This window comes from Podarcis bocagei, assembly GCF_964188305.1.
Source record: "Podarcis bocagei genome assembly, chromosome: 8".
Lineage (NCBI taxonomy): Eukaryota > Metazoa > Chordata > Lepidosauria > Squamata > Lacertidae > Podarcis > Podarcis bocagei.
In genome coordinates, this window is record NC_138133.1 from 43,457,534 (window position 1) to 43,482,807 (window position 25,274).

At 40.1% G+C, this 25,274-nt stretch overlaps 1 protein-coding gene across 4 annotated transcripts in view; it reads right to left on the reverse strand.

Moving 5' to 3' along the window:
• The window catches only part of PTPRM (protein tyrosine phosphatase receptor type M), a 407,502-nt gene that overhangs the window by 171,834 nt on the left and 210,394 nt on the right, over positions 1 to 25,274 (reverse strand). For all 4 annotated transcript variants that reach the window (XM_081205534.1, XM_081205536.1, XM_081205535.1 and 1 more), the window contains exons 8-11: positions 16,306 to 16,614; positions 15,803 to 15,912; positions 12,255 to 12,456; positions 10,879 to 10,981 (exon numbers count right to left, since the gene is read on the reverse strand). In XM_081205534.1, coding sequence (XP_081061660.1) covers positions 10,879 to 10,981; positions 12,255 to 12,456; positions 15,803 to 15,912; positions 16,306 to 16,614 — 724 coding nt within the window. The remainder of the gene's footprint in view (positions 1 to 10,878; positions 10,982 to 12,254; positions 12,457 to 15,802; positions 15,913 to 16,305; positions 16,615 to 25,274) is intronic.

Below are 25,274 nucleotides of genomic sequence, written 5' to 3' on the forward strand. Positions count from 1 at the left end.
GACATGAAATCTGGTTTTGCATTTCTGCATCTATATGTCTTTCCGAAATACATTCAATGGGTTTGATGGGAGGAATTCAGATTTTGAAATGGCAAGCTGGCATCCTGCTTGGCAAGTACATCCACAGGCACGGATGACACTCTGAAATGGTAGTGTAGGTGTATGGGCAGAGCAACTCTTTTAACCAAATTCCCTAACCCATCCCCCCCCCCCCAGACCACTTGGATATTGTGGGGTCTTGGTGGACCATGAATGATTTTTCTGCCTGTTGCAGATGACTTTAAAATGTATTTTTAAAACTTCTTTTATTACTTATATTGTTACAATCTGAATTCCATACTCAAGGACAATCTGTGGGCCACCTGAATGAAGCTAGTGGACCGCTGGTGGACCAGACTCTGGGAATCCTTGTAGTACTTTATTGTTTCAGGTATCTAGGTTTCTGGGGGCAGTGAGTGGTATCCAACCAAGCTGACCAGTTTGCGCAATGACTTCCCTCTCCCCTCACTGGTGAATGGGAGAGAAGAAGGTAACATTCTGTTGTAGAAATGAGACAACTTTGTTGGACACAACCCATTATTTCTAGTATGATATCTGTCTAGACCACCCTTCCCCAGTCTGGTGCCATTCAATTGCTTTGGTCTACAGCTCCCTGAATAGGGTCAATCTATCAATTTTGATTTTCTTCAGTTTCTCATATTTCCAATCTTAAGTTAATATTGCCACATTTCCACATCAGTTTGTGGTTCATTTTTGTTTTTAAAAAGTTCAATTTTAGTACAATTTTGTCCTAATGTATACATTTCTGTATTAAGTATAGCAAAACAGTTCTATTATAATGCACATTTGTTTGTGTGTTCCTTTCACAAATATATGCATGTTTATGTACACTTTACTGTAACATGCAATTTTGTACACATTTCTTGTCTGAAGAACTGTTTCAGTTTGCTTATTGAATCGGAAGGTATGAATTTGTAAGCTTTAAATGTGAACTTAATCAAATTTGTTCTTCATCCCTATTCCTGACTGTTAGCCATGTTGGTTGTGAGTGATGTGAGTTTTAGTCCAAAACAGCTGGCTGTTCCAGAAATTGCAAATGACATTGCAGGACTGGAAAGTTTCTTTATAGCAAGGAAGCTACTCCCCAGCAACAAAACCCAGAAGTGGAGTCCTAACTGTAAAACCTTTTCTGGGATGAACTGTGGACTATACCAAATCTTAAGAGGATTCAATCCAAGAGAAACAGCTGATATCTCATCACTGGCTGAAGTAACAGATAATATTGTATGGAGATGCTTAGTTAGCCATGAGAATCTATACTTCCTTCTGTTTCTAAGATCTTTGCTTTACAGATGTTTTCTGCTACAGATTTGCCACTTACAGCATAGGAAATGACTGAAATATTTCCTCATACATAATCTTGTTGAGAAGATTAGCTTTCGCTTAGCAATATTTTACAATTACAAACCTCATTGGAAATATCAGTGATTTCTTTTCCAGATGAAGTGAAGGGCATTACAGAGAGGATGGTTTTAATGGCAAATATTCCAGAGGTTTTAATGGCAAATATTCCAGAGGATTACTTGTTTGAGGCTGCTGATATATAAAAAAAAAGAGTCTTGAGGCAGCCTTAAGAAGTAAGCTTCTGCAAGCAGAAACTCATTAAATTAGTATTTAGAATGCCATAAGACACCACCATGTCTTTTTTCATGGTAAATGTCATTAAATTGAAGACTTTCCTAGTGTTCTATGTGGGAAAACACTGTTCCGTCTTTTTTCAGTGATTCAATGACATGTATAGTGAGCCTAAGAAAATCTAATCTTGAGGACAAAAGGTTGTATCCAATTTGTGTCCCTCCATTAAGGCTTTTTGATGTAGCAGAGGCTTCGGTCAGTGCAACATGGATCAAGGTGACTTTCAGCAATTCCCCCTCACCTTGTTCTGAAGAGTCTACCAACCCATGTAGCACAGTGGCGCAGAGTAAGCAGAAGGTTCCAGTGGCCTCTGCAGGCAGAACTGGGAGAGACTCCCTGTCTAAGGCCATGGAGAGCTGCTGCTGGTCATTCCAAGCATTACTGAGCTAGATAAACCCAATGGCTTGATTCAGTGTAAGGCAAATTATTATAATTCAAAATTACTTCGGTCCCTCTTCCACAGGCAGGACGCGGGTGGCACTGTGGTCTAAACCACTGAGCCTAGGGCTTGCCGATCGGAAGGTCGGCAGTTCGAATCCCCGAAAAAGGGGTGAGCTCCCATTGCTCAGTTCCACCTCCTGCCAACCTAGCAGTTCGAAAGCACATCAAAGTACAAGTAGATAAATAGGTACCACTGTGGTAGGAAGGTAAACAGCGTTTCTGTGCGCTGCTCTGGTTTCGCCAGAAGCGGCTTAGTCATGCTGGCCACATGACCCGGAAAAACTGTCTGCGGACAAACGCCGGCTCCCTTGGCCAGTAAAGCAAGATGAGCACCGCAACCCCAGAGTCATTTGTGACTGGACTTAAACTGTCAGGGGTCCTTTACCTTTACCTCTTCCACAGGATCAAAGAGCTTTCTGCCAGTGCTGGGACACTAAACTGAATACAATACATTGGAAGCTTCCACGTGCTGAATCATACCACTGCTCCATCCAGTTGTCTAACTCAGAATGAATAATCATTCTTTCTAAGTCCCCACTCATGCCAGAGATTCAACTTAGGACTTTCTGACATTCTATACCACTGATATAAGATTCATCTCCACTTTTATGGGTGTATTCGTTTCATGGATATCAGTGTTATACAATGTATAGCTGTGCTCTGAAACACAATTCTTTCATGTTTCCTGTGCATGAGTAGTGAAGCTTGATATCAGTGAAATTTTCAAGGTTTAGATTCGCAAAATCTACCTACAGAATCACCAGTGCAATCATTGTACATGCTCATTTACTGAATTAAATTATATTCAGATGAGCAAATAACCCTGTGAACTTCTAACCTTCTTCATGCAAGTAAGCAAAGGGTTGGGAGGGCAGGTGGGTAAGGAATCATACCTAGGTTATGCATTTTTATGCGCAGGAGTAAAAGGCATATGCATTTGTGGTGATAATTCTTATTAAAATTATAAGCTAATCACAAAAAGGATATTTGCCAGATTTTTGTTCTTTAATCTAGCATGTCCATAGCACAAATGGACAAATGTGCCACAAATGAACAAAAGATGATGGCACCCACTGGCGGCGGCGGGGGTTATCATATTTTTATCCAATTGCCAATCCTTTTGAAGCCAAGACAGTATCATTAGGGAAGGAAAACTGGTCTTACGCTAAGCTTTGCTGACTTAGAAACAAAGAAATGCTGCTTAGAAAAACATTCCTGCTCAAACAAGTGGGAATCTTCATCTAACCTTAAGTGCTTTATGATCAACGTTGACCTCTGCACCTGCCTGCATGAAAATTGCCCCCTGGGAGGCAATGTGGGTCCAGGAGGGAAGCTTCTGTTTGAACAAACTATTTGTGTTACTACCTCATGAGTTGGCTTTTTTGTTGAGGTGAGCTGAGGAAAGGAGACCAGGAGCTGCATCCAGCCATTGATCAACAGTTCTCCATCCCTGCTCTGTTTGGGGACGTTTTTCTCCTAGTACCAATTCGGATACAGTGGTACCTCGGGTTACAAACGCTGCAGGTTACAAACACTTTGGATTACAAACTCTGCTAACCCAGAAGTACTACCTCCGGTTAAGAACTTTACCTCAGGATGAGAACAGAAATTGCACGCCAACGACGCGGCAGCAGCAGGAGGCCCCATTAGCTAAAGTGGCAAATCAGGTTAAGAACAGTTTCAGGTTAAGAACGAACCTCCGGAATGAATTAAGTACGTAACCAGAGGTACCACTGTACAGTGGTGCCTCGCAAGACGAAATTAATTCGTTCCGCAAGTTTTTTCTTCTTGCGAGTTTTTCATCTTGCGAAGCACGGTTTCCCATAGGAATGCATTGAAAATCAATCAATGCGTTCCTATGGAAACCGCCTTCAGACCAGGTCCGGGGACAGTCTGTCCCCCGACCTCTTCTGAAGGCTGGGGGGGGGGGGACAAGGGCTTTTCTTCTCACCGCCAGCCTTCAGAAGGCTGTTCTGAAGGCTGGCGGTGGAAAGAAAAGCCCTTCTCCCCACCTCCCGCCCCGCAAGCTCCGGGGACAGGAGCGCTTTGCTGCTGACCGCCAGCATTTTAAAAGCCCCCGCTGTCCCGGGGCGATTTTAAAATGCAGGCGGGCGGCAGCGAAGCCTCCGCTGTCCCAGGGCGATTTTAAAATGCTGGCGGGCGGCAGCGAAGCCTCCGCTGTCCCAGGGCGATTTTAAAATGCTGGCGGGCGGCAGCAAAGCCTCTGCTGTCCTGGGGCGATTTTAAAATGCTGGCGGGCGGCAGCAAAGCCTCCACTGTCCCGGGGCGATTTTAAAATGCTGGCGGGTGGCAGCGAAGCCTCCGCTGTCCCGGGGCGATTTTAAAATGCTGGCGGGTGGCAGCGAAGGCTTCGCTGCCACCCGCCAGCATTTTAAGATCGCCCGGGACAGCGGAGAAGTCTCCGCTGTCCCGGGAAGGCAGGCGGGGGGAGCAAAGACTTTTGCCCCCCGCTGGCCTTCAGAAGAGGTCCAGGACCTCTTCTGAAGGCCGGCGGTGGGCGAAAGTCTTTGCTCCCGACCGCCAGCATTTTAAAAGAGGTCCCCGGAGATTTCCCTATGGGCTTTCTTCTTGCGAAGCAAGCCCATAGGGAAATTCGTCTTGCGGAACGACTCAAAAACGGAAAACTCTTTCGTCTTGCGAGTTTTTCGTTTTGCGAGGCGTTCGTCTTGCGAGGCACCACTGTATTCTAATTGCCACTTATTTTAATAAGTCTCTTGCTATAGGATTTGAGAGCAAGCTACCAAAAACTTTTCATGTTGTTTTCCATGAATATTGTGAGAAAATGTGCATAGGAATAGTCATGTAACTTTCCCAACAAGTCATTGTGATACACATATCATACTTAATCTGCATCCCCCCCTAAAAAAAAGTTAATTCCAGTTACTTTGAAATTCAAGGACAAGTTCTATTACATAACAAAAATGAATTACAATATTTTACAATAGAGGCAATTACTGCACTGTTCCTTCAGTGTAACTGGAATTGACTGTTTGGCCATAAATAAGAATTCTTGTTTGCCATAAAAGCGGGAAAATTATGGGCATCAATAAAGCTCCATCACTTCTATATCACATACTTGCTGAACCATGGTTTGGGTTATTGTATACGTTGTAAAGCTATAATTCAGAAACAGTTTGCTGACAATAATAGCAGATGACCCTGTAGTTTACCTTGCAAGGCGATAACTTTACAGAACCCTATAATGTCTGTCAAAAATAATGACAAACATGCAAATGTTATATAAGATACCCGAAGACACCAAAACCTGCATATATATATATATATATATATATATATATATATATATATATCCAGAACTCCGGCCTTGTGGTGCTATGATTTTTTAAAAAATATAACATTATTTCCAAATAAGGTAACAATTATTACCATGCATAGGCACAAACAGGTCATGGGTTTAATTCAAAAGTATATGGATAACTTTAGTGCCATTCTGTGACTATAACTACAAAAGTATTAAGAAAACTCTACACATTTTAAAAAAACATATATTGTTATGTTTACTGCAGTCTCATATAAGAATATTCCAAGTTAATGTTTAAAGATTTAGGCATAGCCCGCTTGCTACTCTCCAGATGTTGTGGACTACAGTTCCCACCATCCTTGACTATTGGTCATGCTGGCTGGGGCTGATAGGAATTTTAGTTCAAAACATCTGGAAGGCACCACATTGGCTACCCCTGCTTTAGAACACACGATCAATGTGTGGGATTCAACACTGTGCTATTACAATTGTTCTGTCTGCACAAGCATTTCTGCTGGCTAGATGGAAGCATCACTCTTCTCCTACCCAACATGCTGTTCTGATGGTTCTCCCAACCTCCCAGAGCTTATGAGAGGGGCACATGGGGAAAAGAGTGAGGGAAGCCCCATTATGCTAGCAGAACTCATACTAGTCGAACTATGTACTTGAATCCAGCCCAGTGCTTCCACTTTGGAATGAAATGCTGATGAACATCCAGAGGCTCACCATGTTATGTTAATAATAATTATTATTACTATTCAAACAGCTCAACACATAGTATCACTTTAACAGGACTGCGTCACTTCTCATTGTAGTTGGTGGGAATCTCACAGCTAAATGCTCCTCACTATTAAAAGACTCATTGTATATAATAAATATGATGTCAGGAAGAAAGGTCCTACATGCCTTCCCTCACTTTCTATGTATATGGATTTGGTGATTTGGGCAAGGGGCATTCAGTAATATACAGCCTACAGTATTACTACCCAGGAACAGTTTTACCACTTGGATAGGCACTGCCTGAAACTGTTTATCAGGGGAAGTAGTAGATATGTGTTAGAAACTGGAAGTTGCCCACCTCCTTCAGTACACAGTGCCTGCTGTAATCTAGATCTCACTACTATTATTTACATCTACGTGTGACAGTTATCACTCAGTAAGTCTTTCCCCTCACGCCTGAGCAGTGAGCCTGCACAAACTGGCAATTACTCAGTATTGAGCAATAGCACTGAAGTTGACAGATATGCCTGCACTGTCTAAAAGTGCAATCCTGGCATGGAAAGAGATAGGAACACTAAACTACAACTTTTGTCTCTTAAATCAAGAAGGCTATGGAACAGGATAATTTGATACGGACGTGACACAGTTTCCAAAATCATGCAAATGCCTACAGAACTGCCATATCAATCTGAGGAGGATATCCTGCTGTTCAGTTAAGCTTCACATTAAAGTCTACAGAAGAGAGCCGACTGTACAAGTCCACTGTGTATTAGTTACAGCTGAGTAAAGCTGCAGTGGGTGCAGATCATATGAGTCATGTGCACTGCCAATGTAAGGATATCTTACAAAACAACAGGCACCCTGTAATGCTCAGTTGCTGTGATGAATCTGGTGAAGGCAGGGAGAAAGGGAGGTAAACTAGAAACAGACACATACCCTTGAACCCAGATTTATGGAACAATACAGGAGGCACTTTCTTAAGGAAAAGAAAAGGTAAGGAGTAAACCCCACACAAATCTGGAGTCCCTATGAAGGTTGAATGGCATCTTGTATGCCTCTTTCCAGGAACTCCTGCAGCCCAGCTAGTGCCAAATGCATTGTTCCATTTTCCCTTGGACCACATCAGTGAGGCTGAGATGGGGGGGCTTGTCCTCTGGGCAGCCCATGAGCTCCATACACACTGCCCAGACTTGTGCCCTAGAAAGGTCACTTCAGTGCTGCGAGTGCAGCAACAAGAGGAGGCACTGCAAGTGCAGAGCACAACCTGGTTCTTGGTTGCTCTAAAAAATTTCATTTATGCTACAGTTTTATGGAATTGTTGATCTGAAGGGCTACCTAAAAACTAGATATGTGACCGAAATTCAAGTACCAGTATCCAACAACAGAGTACGGGTCAAATATTATGGTTCTAGAATTATACTACTAAAAAAACTTTCCTTTCTGGAATAATTATTTCCAAAGAAACCTTTCAACCTTTGTTTTAAGATGCATTTGCATTCTGTATGAGTTGGGTAAGTATTGTCAATGACCGTAACAATGAATTGGCAGTAATAATTTAGGATAAAATATATACTCCTGAAAAGGAGAACAAAGGGTCCAGATAAGTTTAGATGTTTCAAAAAGGGAGGAAAGCCTATATTTTGAAATTATTCTAAAAACAAAAGCCAAACTGTAATTTAGTAATATGTATGAATGCATTATCAAATTAAAGGAGTCTAATTTCATTCACTTTCTAAAACTAATTACCCAAAATTATAGATTTTACAGTCTCATAACTTCATGCTATTTGGCTATATTGTATCTCTGTTAATAAAGATTGCAATAATCAATGAAGCTATGCTTCCAAAATCTAATGGACAGTTTGGTTTTCTGGATTTATGTTCACTTTTCATTAACTGATAACAAATGATTCCATAAGATTTATATAATTTTGACTTCATTTAAACAAGTCATGCTTCCTAGCAATAATTTCTTGAATAAGTTGCAAGTCTAATTGTAATGGACTGGATCCAAACAAGGTTAAAATAGAAAGCCAGATTCTTATTCTATATTTGCCCCAAGTGTAAAGAGGAAAGGTGGCAAAGCTGTAAAACAAGCAATCCTTGGCAGTAATGTGCTAGAATTTGTGCTTACTCTCTCTCTCCCTTTCTCCCTCTATCCATCAGAAGAATTAAAGATTTTTATGTGACAGAGCTGATGTGTTGATCAATAAAACGACAACAATCATTTACACTGAAAAGTTTAGCGCAGTTCCAAGAATCTGCATTAACCATGCTGGGTGGTTACAGCAGAATCAATAGACAGCCATTGCACTTAGTGAAGTGCATAAATAAAGTACAGCTACATTTTTCTACCCTGAATACAGATTAAGGAAAACATCTATTGGGTACTCCTCTTACTTTGAACAAACACAAATATGGTGTTCTTGTCTCCTTTCTGTTCATTTCAATGAGACTTGTGCTGAGAATGAAGTGTGTTGCAAACATTTCACAACAATATACAGTATAACAAAAAATGTTTTTACTTTTGATCCTGAGGATAAGAAATCATGTCTTGGAATCATAAAATTGTAGAGTTGGAAGGGACCCTGATAGTCATCCAGTCCAACCCCCTGCAATGTAGGAATCTCAACTAAAGCACCCACGATAGATTAACGCCTCTGGTTAAAAACCTCCAATAAAGGAGAGTCCACAACCTCCAGAAGGAGTCCATTCCACCATCAAACAGTTCTTACTGTGGGAAAGTTCTTCCTAATGTTTAGTCAGAATCTCCTTTCTTGTAACTTGTATCCATTGGTCTTGCCTATGTGCCAGTCTTTCACCTAATTTCCATGTAACCGCGTGTCACAAAAAAGCTGGGCAGCTATTTCTTTGTAGAAAAAAAATATCATTTTGAGGAGAACCTGTGCAAGCCTTCCGCTTTAATTTGCAGCCCTGGGAAATATTTAACATAGCGCTAAGGAAACTGCTCCATCATCACAAGCTGTTTTGCTTGCCTGATGGAACCACCTCCACTCTCCTCCCCCTAGGCACTTTTCTGGGGTTCTTCCAACCCAGCCATAGGCAAACTCGGCCCACCAGATGCTTTGGGACTACAACTCCCATCATCCCTGACCACTGGTCCTGTTATTTAGGGATGATGTGAGTTGTAGTCCCAAAACATCTGGAGGGCCGAGTTTGCCTATGCCTGTTCCAACATCTCTCACCAAATTTGGGCAAGGGCAAGTGGGGAGAGGACAAGGTGGAAAGGCCCTGTTGTGCAGGACCAGTTAAATGAATCTGGACCTCTGCAGCTGCATTTTGTCAAGGAAAATAAATGCAGGACAAACCAGATGCAAATAAACACCATATTTCACAAGTCCATGAGGAGTATGAGAATTAAAATCACATACTTACATAGCACCTAATTGGGAACAAAATGTTTCTCAGAACTAGTTAGTCTCCATGACTCTTCACCTGCAACTGAACCCACAGCTTCTTATTTCATTTTCAACACCCTGAACGTGGGAAGGAGGTCAGCTGAAGCAAGTTAGCCCACAGCTCCAAACATAAATTGCTAATTAGCAAAGAAGAAACACAATACAGCTGGGCAGTGATTTTGGATTGATGTTTCCTTCTCCTTACTATGGCAATGTGAACTTTAGCTGTGTGGCGTCCTGAATACCATCTGGTAATTTTACTTGACGTCAAAAAGACAAATGAGCATATATGGAGCTTGAGTACACATAATTGGCACATGTATTGGCTCTGGCAAAAGACAACTATTTTATTTCCTTTTCTGTAAGCATTTACATGGATCTTCTACTTGATAATGAAAAGCAAGTTGGAAACTGCTTAATTACTACTAAAATAAATAAATAAATAAATAAATAAATAAATAAATAAATAAATAAATTTCTGCTCACTACAACCTCCCCTTTGGATTGAGGGCACACTGGGAGTGTGTGAGTGGAAGGACGAGAGGAACACTTGTTGTGCAAATGGAAGTCTGGTCTGCTCGTATATAGACACTGTTATAGAGAAACTTAATCATTATTCTGACTTTGCAAAATGCTTGATGTATTTATTTTGCTGTAACCCTTACACAAAGCCTATAATACAAGTTGATATTATTATCCCCATTTTGACGAGAGGCTGGCTTACCCAAGAACATAGTGAATTTGTCACAAAGGTGAGAACAAGAATATACTGATTCATAGCTCAGCCTCTTAGTCACCATGCTACATTAGTTCCCAAGTGAAGTAGCTGTAAATTCTGGACTAGCAAGATTTTTGTTTTGTTTTGTTACAAGTATATATATTTTTCCTTTCTGTCTTGATGATGACAGATTTTAGTTTTTAAATCTCCTAAATTGTCTCAGCTGATTACCTGAAATAATGACGATTAAGCCCACAGGAGTTCTTATTGAAAACATAGTAGTAGAGGATAAAAATAATGATGTACCCTTGAACTCATAACACTGCAGTAAGCAATTACCTTATAGAAGAAGCCACCCACACAACAACATTGCAGCTTTGTTCCTTATTTTCAAAGACTAAGCTTTGAAATCCTCTACACAATTCCTAAACACTCCATATCAAAGGACTTTCTTTCTTGTTCCTTATTTAATTGAATTAGAGATAACACAAATATGGATTTAAACACAGATTGCTGACTTAGAAAAAAAGTCACCAGAAAACACTGTCAATAAATTAATAGATTTAATTTTAATTTTGTAAAGATTCCCCAATACCATCATACCTGACTGGAGCGCCTCTGCTCTGTGCAGGTTTCAGTGTAACAGTTACAGTACTGTCTGTCTGATTTAAAGGTGTTTCCAGTTCATAAGGTGGCATAGACGGTGCTAGAAAAACAAGAATAGAGGAAGCAGACTTCTTTAATGTGTAGCTTTTCTATGATCTTTAAAATCTTATTTCAAAAAACCTTCTCAAGGGCAGATACTATTTTAGAGCAGTCCTTGTGTGCACAAACTATGATAAAATAATTGCTATGCTTTTAGTTAATAGGGTAGCCCATCAATAATAAGTTAAGCTATAAACTGGTACATATTGTACCTTTATTAGGGCATTTTTCTGCTGACTGAACACTCAAAGCGTACGTTCGTGTGTAATATTAGTCTCGTGAACTGCAGCAAGTTTTATATCATGGATTACTGCGTTGGTCTGCTACGCAACAAAATAAACTAAATATGGTATTCAATTATTACCATTGTCTTATTAACAGCCTTTCCCACCAGATTTTTATCATCCTTACTGTATCACCATAACTAGATAATGAATTAAGACATAAGTAACCAAGATCACCCAGTTAGCTTGTGGCTAAGTTGCAATTTGAACCTGGATCTGACATGCCATAACCAACTAGTGCAGGGTCTCCCAAACTTGGGTCTCCAACTGCTCTTGGACTACAACTCCCATCATCCCTAGCTAGCAGGAGGACCAGCGGTCAGCTAGCTGGAGACCCATGTTTGGGAAACCTTGAACTAGTATATCTGCTGCACTACACTAGGCCATCATGTAAAAGCAACCACATTTGAACTTACTAATCAGTAGAGCATGAGACTTCTAGATGCTAATGAGTGTTTGGTTTGGCCTGTAAGGAGGTCTGAGAAGAAAGACAAAGAAGACGTGACTATTGTTTGGTAAATCTGAAAGATATGAAAGATGGGAATCTGAACTGACCCATCTCTGACTTGCAGCTACTAGCCCTTTCAGCAACAGGGGTAGAAGAGTGAACTACACCAAACAGTGGTGCATACTACTCTCAGGCCAACTTGCAATTGGGTGAAAAGCAATGGATTACATTGCAGGGTTGCTTTACAAATGTCCCAAGTTTAACCTTCTTAAGGTGCATAAAAGCAATATATCCCCAAATAGGTTTGTGGATTGAGGGATATATATATATAGGCTTTTTAACAGAAAATGTTTAAATGCCATTTTTTTTAACAGAGGTTTTTATGAATCTTCAAGAAATTATAAACACAACATTTAAATTGTTCAGAAAAGACAGGTATTTTACACTGCACCCATACTATATAACTGCTGCAAAATTATATGTACATTAATGTAATGGTTAGCTAGTTCAAATCAGAAATGTTGTTTGGCTTTAACTAATACCTGAGATCTTTGTGGTGAACTGACTTGTAACAGGAAGCCCAAAGCCTTTGGCTGTACTGGCTCTTATAGTGAACGAGTAAGTAGTCCCAGGATACAACCCAAAAAATAAGTAGTGTGTTTCATTCCCATGCTTTAAAACACGTCCACTTTGGTTGGATAAATCTATTTCTGGGTCAAAGGAGCTGACAGCCTTGTAGGTGATCTACAAAAGAAAAACAAAGTTATAAAATATCTTCAGCAGTTGTACAAAGATTGCATTTTTATCCAATAAACCCTTCTGATGTGTGCACTGTCAGACATTTTATGATAAGTTATCTTACTCCCTTATATGCTTCAAATCCGGAATCCAATGAAGGAACACAGGCTCAGACAAAACTGTTATGAGTTATCACTTTTATAGATACAGGGACTTAAGAGGCACCTAGATGACAACTATAACGGCTATGATTCAGACTTAAGCTAATACTTTTAATTCATTGGTTTTCATGTTGTAATTCTTTTAGGAGGAAGTGCATTAATGTTGGTCTTGCACAAAAAATACAAATAAACATTGACTTAAAACGACAAGAGTTATAGCCACGTTTTTTTAGTAGCCTGCCCCAAATTTCTGCTTCTACTGAAAAGTATTCTCTGCTTGTAATAAGGTGAAATTCAAGCAAATTCTCCATAAAGGACACAATGTTGCTATTATGATAATGATGACAATTATTATTATAACAGAAACAACATGGAAAGAGCTTTACTTCGAACTCTGAAGAGTAGGACAATTCTAGGACGTTCTTCTAAAACCGTAGAGTACTAATGACCACATTTTCTCCCCATTTGAAGAAATCTCATGTCTTATTCAACATTTATTTTTAAAAAATGATTACAATGCAATATCTGGATGGTGTTCTTAGTCGTATGTGGCTTGCTTTTGCTCTCTTCTGTGACACTTTTAGGCTGCAATCCAAACCACACTTTACCTATGACTAAGTCCCATTAAATTGGAACTAAGTATCCCAGAGTATTTAATATCCCAAGTGCTTTGAAGTAAATATCATCCTCACAACACAGCATGGTAGGTCTTTAATACTGCAGTTTTAAAGATCAGAACACATGGTATTGCAACTTGAATCACACAAGCACTACTGAAACCAATTCTGCATAGGTCAATTACAGGTTAAATTAACTTCAACTCAGCACTGACCCTGTGTAAGCTCTTAATTTACAGAAGCTCTCAGTTTTGACCTCTGAGATTATAAAAGGTTACTAGCAAAGTGGAAATTTAATTCAGAATAGAGTATAGGTTTTAAAAGACAATACACAATGTTTTTGGATGCCACACAAATGAGTTTCATGCTTGAAACAATGTGGATTCCTGTGGACTGAGCAATAGTGGCACTCATCAATAGGATTTTTAACCCACAGTTGCTGTGTTACAGTTAGCTTCCTGAATTGTTGCCACCACTTCAGAGCCACTAAATCAATAAATGTGGCCCTAGTTCACCTATGTTTCTGTTTCTCTCCTCCTTATTTCCCTTCTATGGTGGAAACCTCCACATGTTTATGGGGCTGGTTCACTGATGCCTTGGTGGGACAACTACATGCCAGGAACATGCAACGTAAGTCAATGTGCTTCTCTGTGCCATCATGCACAAGGGCTTTTATATGGGAAGGGTCAACATAGTCTTATGGTGAAATATTTCACTTCAGAACATATACCTGTAGTGTTAAAACATGCTGATTACTGTACTTTAGTACCAACACTCAGGTATTCAGATGGATGTGATTACAGTGGTACCTCGGGTTAAGAACTTAATTAGTTCTGGAGGTCCGTTCTTAACCTGAAACTGTTCTTAACCTGAAGCACCACATTAGCTAATGGGGCCTCCTGCTGCTGCTTCCTCCTGCACTCCATTGTCTCACAGAATCACAGACTTGCAGAGTTAGAAGGGACCACAAGGATAATCTAGCCTGACCCCTTGCAATGCATAAGTCTTTCACCCAGTGTGGGGCTCGAATCCACAACTCTGAGATTAAGAGTCTCATGCTTACTGAAAATTCTTACCAAATGCAAGCACGAGTGGCTTTAACGCCACCTTTTTTTGTCTTTTCCCACTGTTTACAATCTACCTTGATAAAGAGTTCCGGAGAACATAAAAGCTACAACCCTATAGAAAGAATATAAACCAAGCCTCTGAAAAAGAAAATACAGAGTAGCTTTGAGACTATGATGAGACGTGCGGGGAAAAGATGGCACAGATAATCATTGTCTGAAGCGTGGGCTGGTTTGTAGCCCAGGTCCAAACACATTCATCATTTTGTATCAGACTACACATAAACACCAAAAACACCACAAAGAAGGGGATGACGGGAGAGGAAGACACCTCCTTTCAGTTCTTTGAAAGGCCTTACGTGGCCAAATATAAAAAACAAATGACAAGACCAATCATCTTCTGATTACTTACGAAACTGCAATTAGTTAAACTAGTTAGTTTCCATAATACATATCTTTTCATAATAAATTATCCTTTCACAACTATTTCAACAGCAAGACAGCACTAAAAGCTTAATAATACCAAATTAGATATTTTACTTTTCTTTTATGTCTTGGGGCCAAGCATTTCAACAATGCTTTCTGAAAATGAAAGGAAAGAATAAATATAAGGGTAGTTTAGTTAGGTGAGATGTTTGACAGTGATTATGGTCCAACAGCATAATAAATGAATTCCTTTGTTAATATTTTTGAAAGATATTTAGGGCCAGGTTCCCTATAGCATGGAATGCTGGGATTTGTATGTAAAACTAACAACATATAATTTTGTTGAAATTGCGTTTTTAAAAGCTAGTGTGTTTCATTTAATGGGACCTGCTTGTTCTTATTACAAAAGGTTTGCAGAAATTCAGCAGTATTCAGTATTACATTCTCACTCCTGTTTTCACTCCTGAGTTATAGCCTAGTGGATACTTTTAGTAGCATTCAAATACTAATCTACATAACTAGACTGGATATTACAGGCTTTAAAAATGCAGTGATTTACTAATAACAGAGTGTTGTCTTATACTAGCCAAAATTTATTACATGAGGGAATTGTGGGGCGTGGGGACACTGGGGGTGGGAAGGAAGGAAAGACATGTGATACATAAGCAGTATAGCACTGCAAATTTATTTCGACCGTCAGTTATGAAAGGTACTGACCCCCTCTTTCTCTTACAAGATGGAAGATTTAGGACAGTACTTCACGCAACACTTGGAGAACCACTATGGAAGATGTTCCCACAGGAGGCAGCAATGGCTACCAAATTGGATAGCTTTGAAACAGAATTAGACAAATTCATGAGGTGTAGACTATCACTGGCTATTGGCCACAATGGCTATACTCCGCCCCGACAGCTGGAGGCAGCAATGCTTCTGTATACCAGTTGCTGGAAATCATGGGGTGGGGAGATTTCTCTTGTGCTCAAATCCTGCTTGCTGGTTTGCCACAGGCAACTGTTCAGCCACTGTGAGAACTGGATGCGGAACTAGATTACACCAAGAATGCAGGGCAAGTGGTTTTACATACCTCATATAGGGTGATCACACCATATGTTTGCACTGGCTCCCTCCACTGAAGGAAGATTTTCTCCTCAAACATACTTCCCTGGATAGATTCAAGTGGTACAGGACTTGGAACTAATGCATTAAAAAAAGAGGATGCTTAGGAATATGTACTGTGAATTAGAATGTTGCATTGAGATTCTATCACTATAAGAACATGAGCTCCACACTGTAAATGCTGCATTCAGGTTTTTAAATAGTAATGGCTTATGCACTGGCCATGCTAGATCCAACCCATAAAATATGTGTTTGCGTGTAACGCTGCAAACTACATTTCACTCATTTGTCCCTGACAGTCATGTCAGTCCTCAGTATCCTTCATCTTTATGCTTCCTTTATCCAACAAATCCTCAACACACTTTTATGCAGTTATGCATATGTCTTATATGGTTTTTGCTGGACTGCATAAGCACCCCTAAAATCATGTCTATGCATATTAATGCATTCAGCAAACCATTAAAAACTCACCGTCTTCATCCGTTTGTACCACAATTTCTTGGCTTTCTTTTCGTCCTTCAGGATTCATAAGAACCAGTTTGACACTGACATTAGTATATGGGGACAGATTAGTAATGGTATGCTGAGGGTGCGAATTGTCTGTGTCCCAGCTCACTTCTTCTCTGACTTGTTCTTGTCCACTAGCTTGGTAGCGGTAATGGACGGTGATATTGTACCTATGGCAACGAGTGACATTGTAGCCAAACGGCTCCCAGGTGATGGTGATTTGCCGGGATTTGATATCGACAACTTCTAGTTTTCTTGGACCACGCATAGGATCTGTAAAAATTAAGACATGGATTTTCATACAAGTGCTTGTATCTGATGTATGGTAGTGAAAATAAATACTGTTAAGATAGTTTTAAGTAGTATAGGGAAGGAGAAAAGAACATAGGTTCTGATCTACAGAGTCTGTGCTTGGATGCTAGCTTGCACCTGTATATGAATAGTGGCTGGACAGATGACTGACACTGTCAGTGTTAATGATACTGGCAGTTTGTTGGAAGAAGGAGTTTAGTCCCAGTCCTCCATCAACATGTGTTACAAAATGTCTTAACAGGCTTGAAACAGCTCCTTTTATGAATGCAAAGCAAACAGTGTACCAATAATAGAATTGTAGAGTTGGAAAGGAGCCCATGGCCAACCCCCTGCAATGCAGGAATCTCAGCTAAAGCAGCTATGACAGGTGGCCATCCAGCCTCTGCTTTAAAAAAATCCCAAGGCCACCTTCCAGAGCCCCTTCCACTGTTAAGCAGCCCTTACTGTCAGAAAGTTCTTCCTGGTGTTTAGTCAGAATCTCCTTTCTTGTAACATGAAGCAACTGGTTCAGTAACTACCCTCAATGGCAGGAGAAAACTAGTTTGCTGCATCTTCCATGTGATAGGCCTTTAGATATTTGAAAATGGCTATCATATATCTCCTCTTTTCCAGGCTAAACATCCCCAACTCCCTCAACCACATCTCATGAGGCTTGGTTTCTAGACCCTTGATAATTTTGGTTGCCCTACTCTGCACACCCTCCAGCTTGTCAATATCCTTACATTGCAGTGCCCAGAACTAGACACAGTACTCCAGGTGTGGTCTGACCAAGGTAGAACAGAGCAGGACGATGATTTCCCTTGATTGGGACACTATACGTTGATCCACCTTAAAATAGAATTAGCTTTTTTTTGGTGCTGCATCCCACTGTTGACTTATATAAAGCTTGTGATCTACCAAGCCCCCTAGATCCTTTTCATATGTACTACTGGCAAGCCAGATGTCCTTAACAAGACACCTTAACATTTTTCTGCAGGCTCAAATCCAACAGCAGACAGACAGCAACAAAAGCTGTTTAGCTTTACTATAACAAAGCCATAGTTTGTGGTGAGAACAGTTGTATAACTAGGGATGCAATTTTTTAAAAATACAGTTCACATTTAAAGGTGAATCATTCATATTTCAACATGTCTTTCCTAAACAATATGAGAACCAAATCAACATCCTTTGAAAATCACACTCATCTGAATTTTCTGATGCAGCTCTGCAACCAATGTTAACAAAAATGCATACATAACAGGGAAGTGTACATAAAAAAATATCAATATATTTGTGAAAATAACATGAAAAAATAATAACATGTATATTAGGGTCAACTGCTTGCAAAAGCATGCACATTAGTCAAAGCTGCACACAAAGATGTAGTTATTGGGAGAAATTCACAGTAAAATACTGATGAATTTTCAGGGAGATTTTTTTTGAAAAAACTTTTTTTGCAAATTGCTGCAGAAATGTTATGAGCGGAATTTGAGATTGGAAAAATGAGAACCAGAACAAAACAAAGCTGATGGATCCTTCCATTCCCGGTTATGTGCCTAGAGACCTGACCCCAAACTACTGCCATGAAATGCAAAAGATTGTTTCTATCTATACTGTCCAAAGCAATAAGGGATCACAATTGGAAACTCGAGAAAAAACTTCCATCATATTATATTATGGGTTCCTTACATATCTGGTAAAAGAAGTCTGTCATCAGTATAGCTATTATACAAATTTAGCTGTAATCTGATTTTTATTTCATATGAGAGTCCTCAACAAGATAAAAGACAATGAGTAGTTTTATCTACTGCTTCGCTTGTTGAAATGCCAAGAAGAGTTTTAATGAGCTAGAAATCTCTTATACATAAACAGATTAATATGCATCTGCTGGCTCATGTTTATTAATCAACATGTCTTAACCAAGAATGTTCTAAACACTTGCCACAAGATTCCATCACTTCTGGCTTCTAATAATTCCCTGCAAGCTTGCAACACTGTTCAAAGATATTTTGCATTTTATCTTAAGTTTGCAGGAAAAGGCACTAAAATCACAAACTATATAGCCTTCAAACCCATGGTTCATGCTTTCATTAAGAGTCTCACTGTTCTAATTACATCAAACCTTTTGACCACAGGCCTTTTTAAACTTCTGCTGTCCATTCTGGCTCTCACTTATCCATTGCAAGCAAGCCATCGGTTTTGCAGATGTTTACAGAAATCCTAGCACTTAGTACTTGATGGCAGAAAATCCATGGAAGAGCAGACTCATACATGAGAGTACCTCCATCTTCATCTTATCCCTATCACCTCTATTCTTCTGCCTGACTCTGATCCCCTTTACTCACCTACCAAGCCTAAAAACAAGATTTCATGAAAATACTGGTTCTGAGCACTAGTTCTGATTCATTCTAAGTGCAGAAGAATTTCTACAGCAGCTCATGCCCTACGAGAGAATGGTAGTGAGTGTCTGGAGGCGGTTGGAGGATGGATGGCGGCAAACAGATTGAGATTGAATCCTGACAAGACAGAAGTACTGTTTCTGGGGGACAGGAGGTGGGCAGGTGTGGGGGATTCCCTGGTCCTGAATGGGGTAACCGTGCCCCTGAAGGACCAGGTGCGCAGCCTGGGAGTCATTTTGGACTCACAGCTGTCCATGGAGGCACAGGTTAAATCCGTGTCCAGGGCAGCTGTGTACCAGCTCCATCTGGTACGTAGGCTGAGACCCTATCTGCCCGCGGACTGCCTCGCCAGAGTGGTGCATGCTCTGGTTATCTCCCGCTTGGACTACTGCAATGCGCTCTACGTGGGGCTACCTTTGAAGGTGACCCGGAAACTACAACTAATCCAGAATGCAGCAGCCAGACTGGTGACTGGGAATGGCCACCGAGACCATATAACGCCGGTCTTGAAAGACCTACATTGGCTCCCAGTACGTTTCCGAGCACAATTCAAAGTGTTGGTGCTAACCTTTAAAGCCCTAAACGGCCTCGGTCCAGTATACCTAAAGGAGCGTCTCCACCTCCATCATTCTACCCGGACACTGAGGTCCAGCACCGAGGGCCTTCTGGCGGTTCCCTCACTGCGAGAAGCCAAGTTACAGGGAACCAGGCAGAGGGCCTTCTCGGTAGTGGCGCCCTCCCTGTGGAACGCCCTCCCACCAGATGTCAAAGAGAACAACAACTACCAGACTTTTAGAAGACATCTGAAGGCAGCCCTGTTTAGGGAAGCTTTTAATGTTTGATGTATCATAGTATTTTAATATTCTTTTGGAAGCCGCCCAGAGTGGCTGGGGAAACCCAGCCAGATGGGCGGGGTATAAATAATAAATTATTATTATTATTATTATTATTATTATTATTATTATTATTATTAGTGTCCCTGTGGTGTTTGAAGCGTGCCTGAAGACAGTCATGTTGTGTAGGCCGTGGGCAAAGAGATGGGCAAGGGACATGGGTCAGACACACAGTGAAATGTGGAGAAGGGGCTCTTTCTTGGATGCTCGTTCTCTGTGGTTACCAGTAGACTGAGGAAGAGAATGATGCTGCATGGGCTGGCATTAGATGCCAGAGATATGAGATTAGCACTGCCAACCTGCCTGTGGTGTCTAATGGAGATGTATGTGAAGGAGTTGTTTATTGAAGTAGGTGCAGGCTCTTTGTTCTGGGAGGCTGGAAAAGGGTGAGGAGTTGTAAGGACTTGCCTTGCTGCTCTAAGCACTAAGCCAAAGGAACTGAACTGCTTTCCCCTCTTATTGTTACCTGAACATCCCCATAGTCCCAGCACTTCTTATGGATGTCTCATAACCTCCCCCAGGATAACCTAACATATAAATTTGCACCAATCCAGATATCCATGCACACTCAGAGATACACTAGCAAATCTTTTGTACATGGCTTACCCCATTACTTTCAACAGATTTATGTGTTCAAAACAATTCTGTTTCTTCCATTGAAATGAATAAAATCCATACAGGTAAGAATAATCTGCATGCATATTAAACATCTTGAGCTCACATGAGCTTGCAGTACCAAGCCAAACACCTCCCACTTTCATTCATGCTTCATATTTTTATTTGCTGCCATAGAATTGCTTAGTTTTGTTCGGCTAAAAAATAAGAAGTTTCCATTGGTTAACTGATGAACCCTATCAATATCCTTAATCCACAGAAGGTGACATTTTTTTTAAAAAAGATGGAATTCACTAAAGGCGTATTCTTCCATTTTGTAACTGAAATATGTGGTTCAAATCCTTAGTTTGCCACTGATTTATATGGGGTTGCATAAATAGTCTTTAGTCCAGATGAATGATTCCTGCCCTGCACAGTCTACTATTCAAGTACTTTCCAGACTCAGACTTGCTTAGTTTTAGCAAGGTTTCTGTATCGTGAGCCTTCCAACCATATCATTGGAATCAAAGTAATATGGATAACACTTAACATCTGTGGTGTGCTTTCACGTGCTCAAAGCACTTTCACATGCATTATTTAATTTTAATTCTTACAACAACTTTGTTATCCCATATTGCAAGAATGTAGGGACTGGGATAAAGTACTTTGCCAAAGACAGACTAGTGAATTGCCTAAAATCACCTAGCGAGACAGAGGTGATGTCAGAACTAGGGATTACCTGATTTGAAGATAAGTCTCTGAACCACAATACTACACCCAGCTCTTAATAAAAAAATGTCCCAATGAGACAATGAAATTTTCAAGAAACACCAAAAAGTCATTTATGAGCAATTTCTAATTTTAAAAGAAGTGTGTGTCTGTGTGGCAGGGAATAAGCTAGAGATCTCCTGAGAAATATGCTGTTTCCACAGTATAGCGTCATAGTTAAGCCCAACTGTTCGATGTTTCTGATAGAACCACAAAGACTACAGAAAAACTTTGCAAAGCAGAAACCCTAACGCAATATTTGTTTGCATCAGGTAATGCTAATTATTCTCTGCATGCAGTGGGCCAATGCCTCAAAATAATCAAGCTTTAATGATTTATCAGCTTAGTAACAAGGAAAGTGCAATTTAGCAGTGCTAATCACAATGCAGACCATATTCATTAGGCTTGGGGGGGGGGGGAGACCAGTCCTGCCAAAAGCAGTTTACATGCCACAGCAACCATTTTGTATGCTACACATAAATCTCACAGGCTTTGGTAATAGGGTAATTAATTATGTTTTCAGAAACACCACATTTATTTTCTCCTCACTTGGTATAATTCGGGGGGGGGGGGTTGGGATTATAAAGATAATACCCTTACCATTTTGCAACTGCGTGACAGTCACTGGACTGCAGCACGCCGACTTACTATAATTGGCCCTGAACGGTATGAATCATATGGCCAATCTGCGCCCAGTGGTTCATGGTAAGAGGGCAGGATTACTTCTCTAAAGAGAGCAACGTCTCTCATGCCTCAAGCTTAGTGTGATACTTCTTTGCGATTCCCCTGATAGTACCTGCAGCATTTTTCACACTGCTCTCTTTCTGCCAGTTCACGCTAGGTATCAAGCAGTGAAGTGAAGTCTGACAGTTGCGGCTCACGACCTTAGGGGCACCCAGTTCCAGCCCCTGGCACTCGAGCATCCCATTTAATCAGTAATCCCGGTGTCTTCGACATTCACCAGTGTTTTTCAGAGAATATAGAGCTAAAACTGACTGATAGGATCAATTTCCATTGCAGGTTCAATTCACAGCTAATTTCTCTGGAACTTCATACTTTAACTCCTATTACAGCTGCCTTGCTTTTTCAGAAACTCAATTTCAGAACCTGTGAGAGACGTTTAGGTGTAATTTTAGGATCCTGTCACTGATAATAAAAAACTTGAGATGGGAGCAATGCACATGCTGCAAGGGATTCTCCCCCACTTCCAGCTGCCTTGTTCATCAAAGGTTGCAGATGCATTTTGAAACAGAATAATAATAATAATAATAATAATAATAATAATAATAATAATAATAATAATTTTTATACCCCGCCCATCTGGCTGTGTTTCCCCAGCCACTCTGGGCGGCTCACAGCATATATTGAAACATAATAAAACATCAAACATTAAAAACTTCCCAATACAGGGCTGCCTTCAGATCTCTTCTAAAAGTTATGTAGTTCTTTATCTCCTTGACATCTGAAGGGTTGTTTTTTTTATTTTATTATACAGTTCTTATGCAGTTGGATACAGAGCATTGCAAGGGAAGGTTGCCTTGGGCAATATGTGCTCAGGGGACCTCACCTTCATGTTAGTCCCTACTCTTCATCAGCACAGTTGCTGCTGGAGGTACACAAACGTGGCTGTTTGATTCAGAAAGCAGCCATCCTTATGAACAGCAGGGTTATATACACATAGAACAAAAATCAGTTCCACTTAAAGTTTGCTCTCTCAGTTAATCCTCCACATTTTTTTCAAATAGTCAGAAAGTTAAGAATTGCTTTGGTAAAGTTAGGGTAAAAATAAAAAATCAGGAGTTACACACAAATTATAAGGTATCTGATAAACAGATTACATGCTCCATAATTGCATCTCCATACCAGAAAAGGGTTACCATGTTTAATTTCTGCCTGCCATGCAGCTATTAAAGGGGCAAGGCATCATTCACTCTATTCCTATACCTGTACTTTATTCCTATACCTTGCTACAAGCTGTTTCTCTTGGAAGAGAGGAAATCTGTTCAGCAGGGAAGATAAAAGGAATACCTTCCTTGGAAGAGAGGAAATCTGTTCAGCAGGGAAGATAAAAGGAATACCTTCCTTCTTATTCTTTAGCAATAGTTATTAAGTAAGAACACATCCTTAGCAACAGAGCATCTATGCATCTGACTTAGAAGGTTGCTGCCACTTTTTGTTTTCTAACTTTCTTTACAAATGCATGATTGACTATTTTTTAAAAATAAAGCTAAGAGTCTGAGCCTTCTGCTGTGGTGGTAGGGAAGGAATGTGAAGATGAACTAGAAATCATTTTAAGTTCTACAGCAAAATTAACTTAATCCATCTTCAGATCACCTGGTTCAGAGATTTTTCCACTAGTTCAGTGAACTTTTCCCAACCAAACTAGTTAATTCCAGCCCTGAACAACATAAAGAACTAAAGATCTAAAGCTCAGCTAGTAGCAAAATTTCTACCAAATGGTGAGAATGTACATGGAATGGCCTTTCTAAATGGGGAGTCATTATTGATTATTTGCTTCCAGGTTTCTTCAGAATGGCAGTCTTTGTGCTTTTGCTTAGTGCTAGACACACAAACAGAACTAAAATGAGGGTCTATATTGGTGAGTTGACAGCTGCTGTCACAAAGGCACTAATCACTAAAGGAAGACAAAGTAATGATCTTCCCAATGCAGTGCTATTGGAAAAGGGCTTTTGTAGGGCTTTGCAGATTCTTCAACTATATTAAATTACTTTCTTTTTCCTCTTAGGTAATAGTGCCGGTCCTGCAAACTGAGGAATAGTAGGCTGAAACTTTGGATATGGACATTATGATTTAACCTAAAGAAGTGTCAATCAAAAGCTGAAACAGAACTGTAGAGTTGGAAGAGATCCCAAGGATCATCTAGTCCAACCTCCTGTAATGCAGGAATCTCAGCTAAAGCATCCATGAAAGATGACCATCCAACCTCTGCTTAAAAACCTCCAAGGAAGGAGAGTCCACCACCTTCCGAGGGAGTTTGTCCCATTGTCAAACAACTCTTACTATCAGAAAGTTCTTCCTGATACTTAGTCAGAATCTCCTTTATTGTAGCTTGAAGCCATTGGTTCCAGTCCTACCCTCCGGAGCAGAAGAAGGCAGGATAATTCATTCACTCCAATTTCTATTCTCCCATTTCCAGGATTATTATTGAGTGGAGAGATAACACCCCTATTCTAATATAACTAATATAATATAATATCAATTAAAGCTTTGAACCTACATTTTTGATCTGGATCTTTATCCTGGTATCCCTGGATTGTCCTTTTGCAAATAAAAGATCGCTGAATTGTGCGTCTCAAGTTTGATCAACTTGGCATACAAAACAAGGCTTTAAAGCTCACAATCCATTTCCACCCCAAACTGGGTCTTTAATGGTGGGGGAGTTGTAGATAGTGGATAACTAGTAGATGTAATTCATATCATGCAGAGATGTTAAAGATTAACATAGTGGACATTCTGCAGCCATTGCTCAATTAAATGGACTTGTATTTTTAACTGTTACCTGTTCAGAATTTATATGAATTCATACTGCTTTACATTAAAACAGTAAAACATTATTTAAACATGTATTTGGAACTTTTTTGTTGTTAAACGGTGTTATATAAAAATTGGAGGGAATTAAACAAACAAGGGAGGGTCATTCATTTGGATAACCTAACACAACCTACATTTCATCCCATTTTAAAACAAATCGACCCTTGTGTGGCACCTGATACTCATTAGTAGGTTGATAAAAGTTTAGACTATGCTTTACATCTGCAGCATGACAACTCCTTTGAGATTCTGATATAAGATACGGGATGCAATGCAAAATATTCTAACAAGACTGAGCCTCTATGGTGCATTAAACAAAAATGTTTTTGCAGTACAAGTAGCAATTGTTATTTGTGTTCTTTCACTGTACATTACAAAGGAACCTTTAGCTTCACCGTTCAAGTAAAAGTCAGATGTCAGCAGGACACATCTGCCC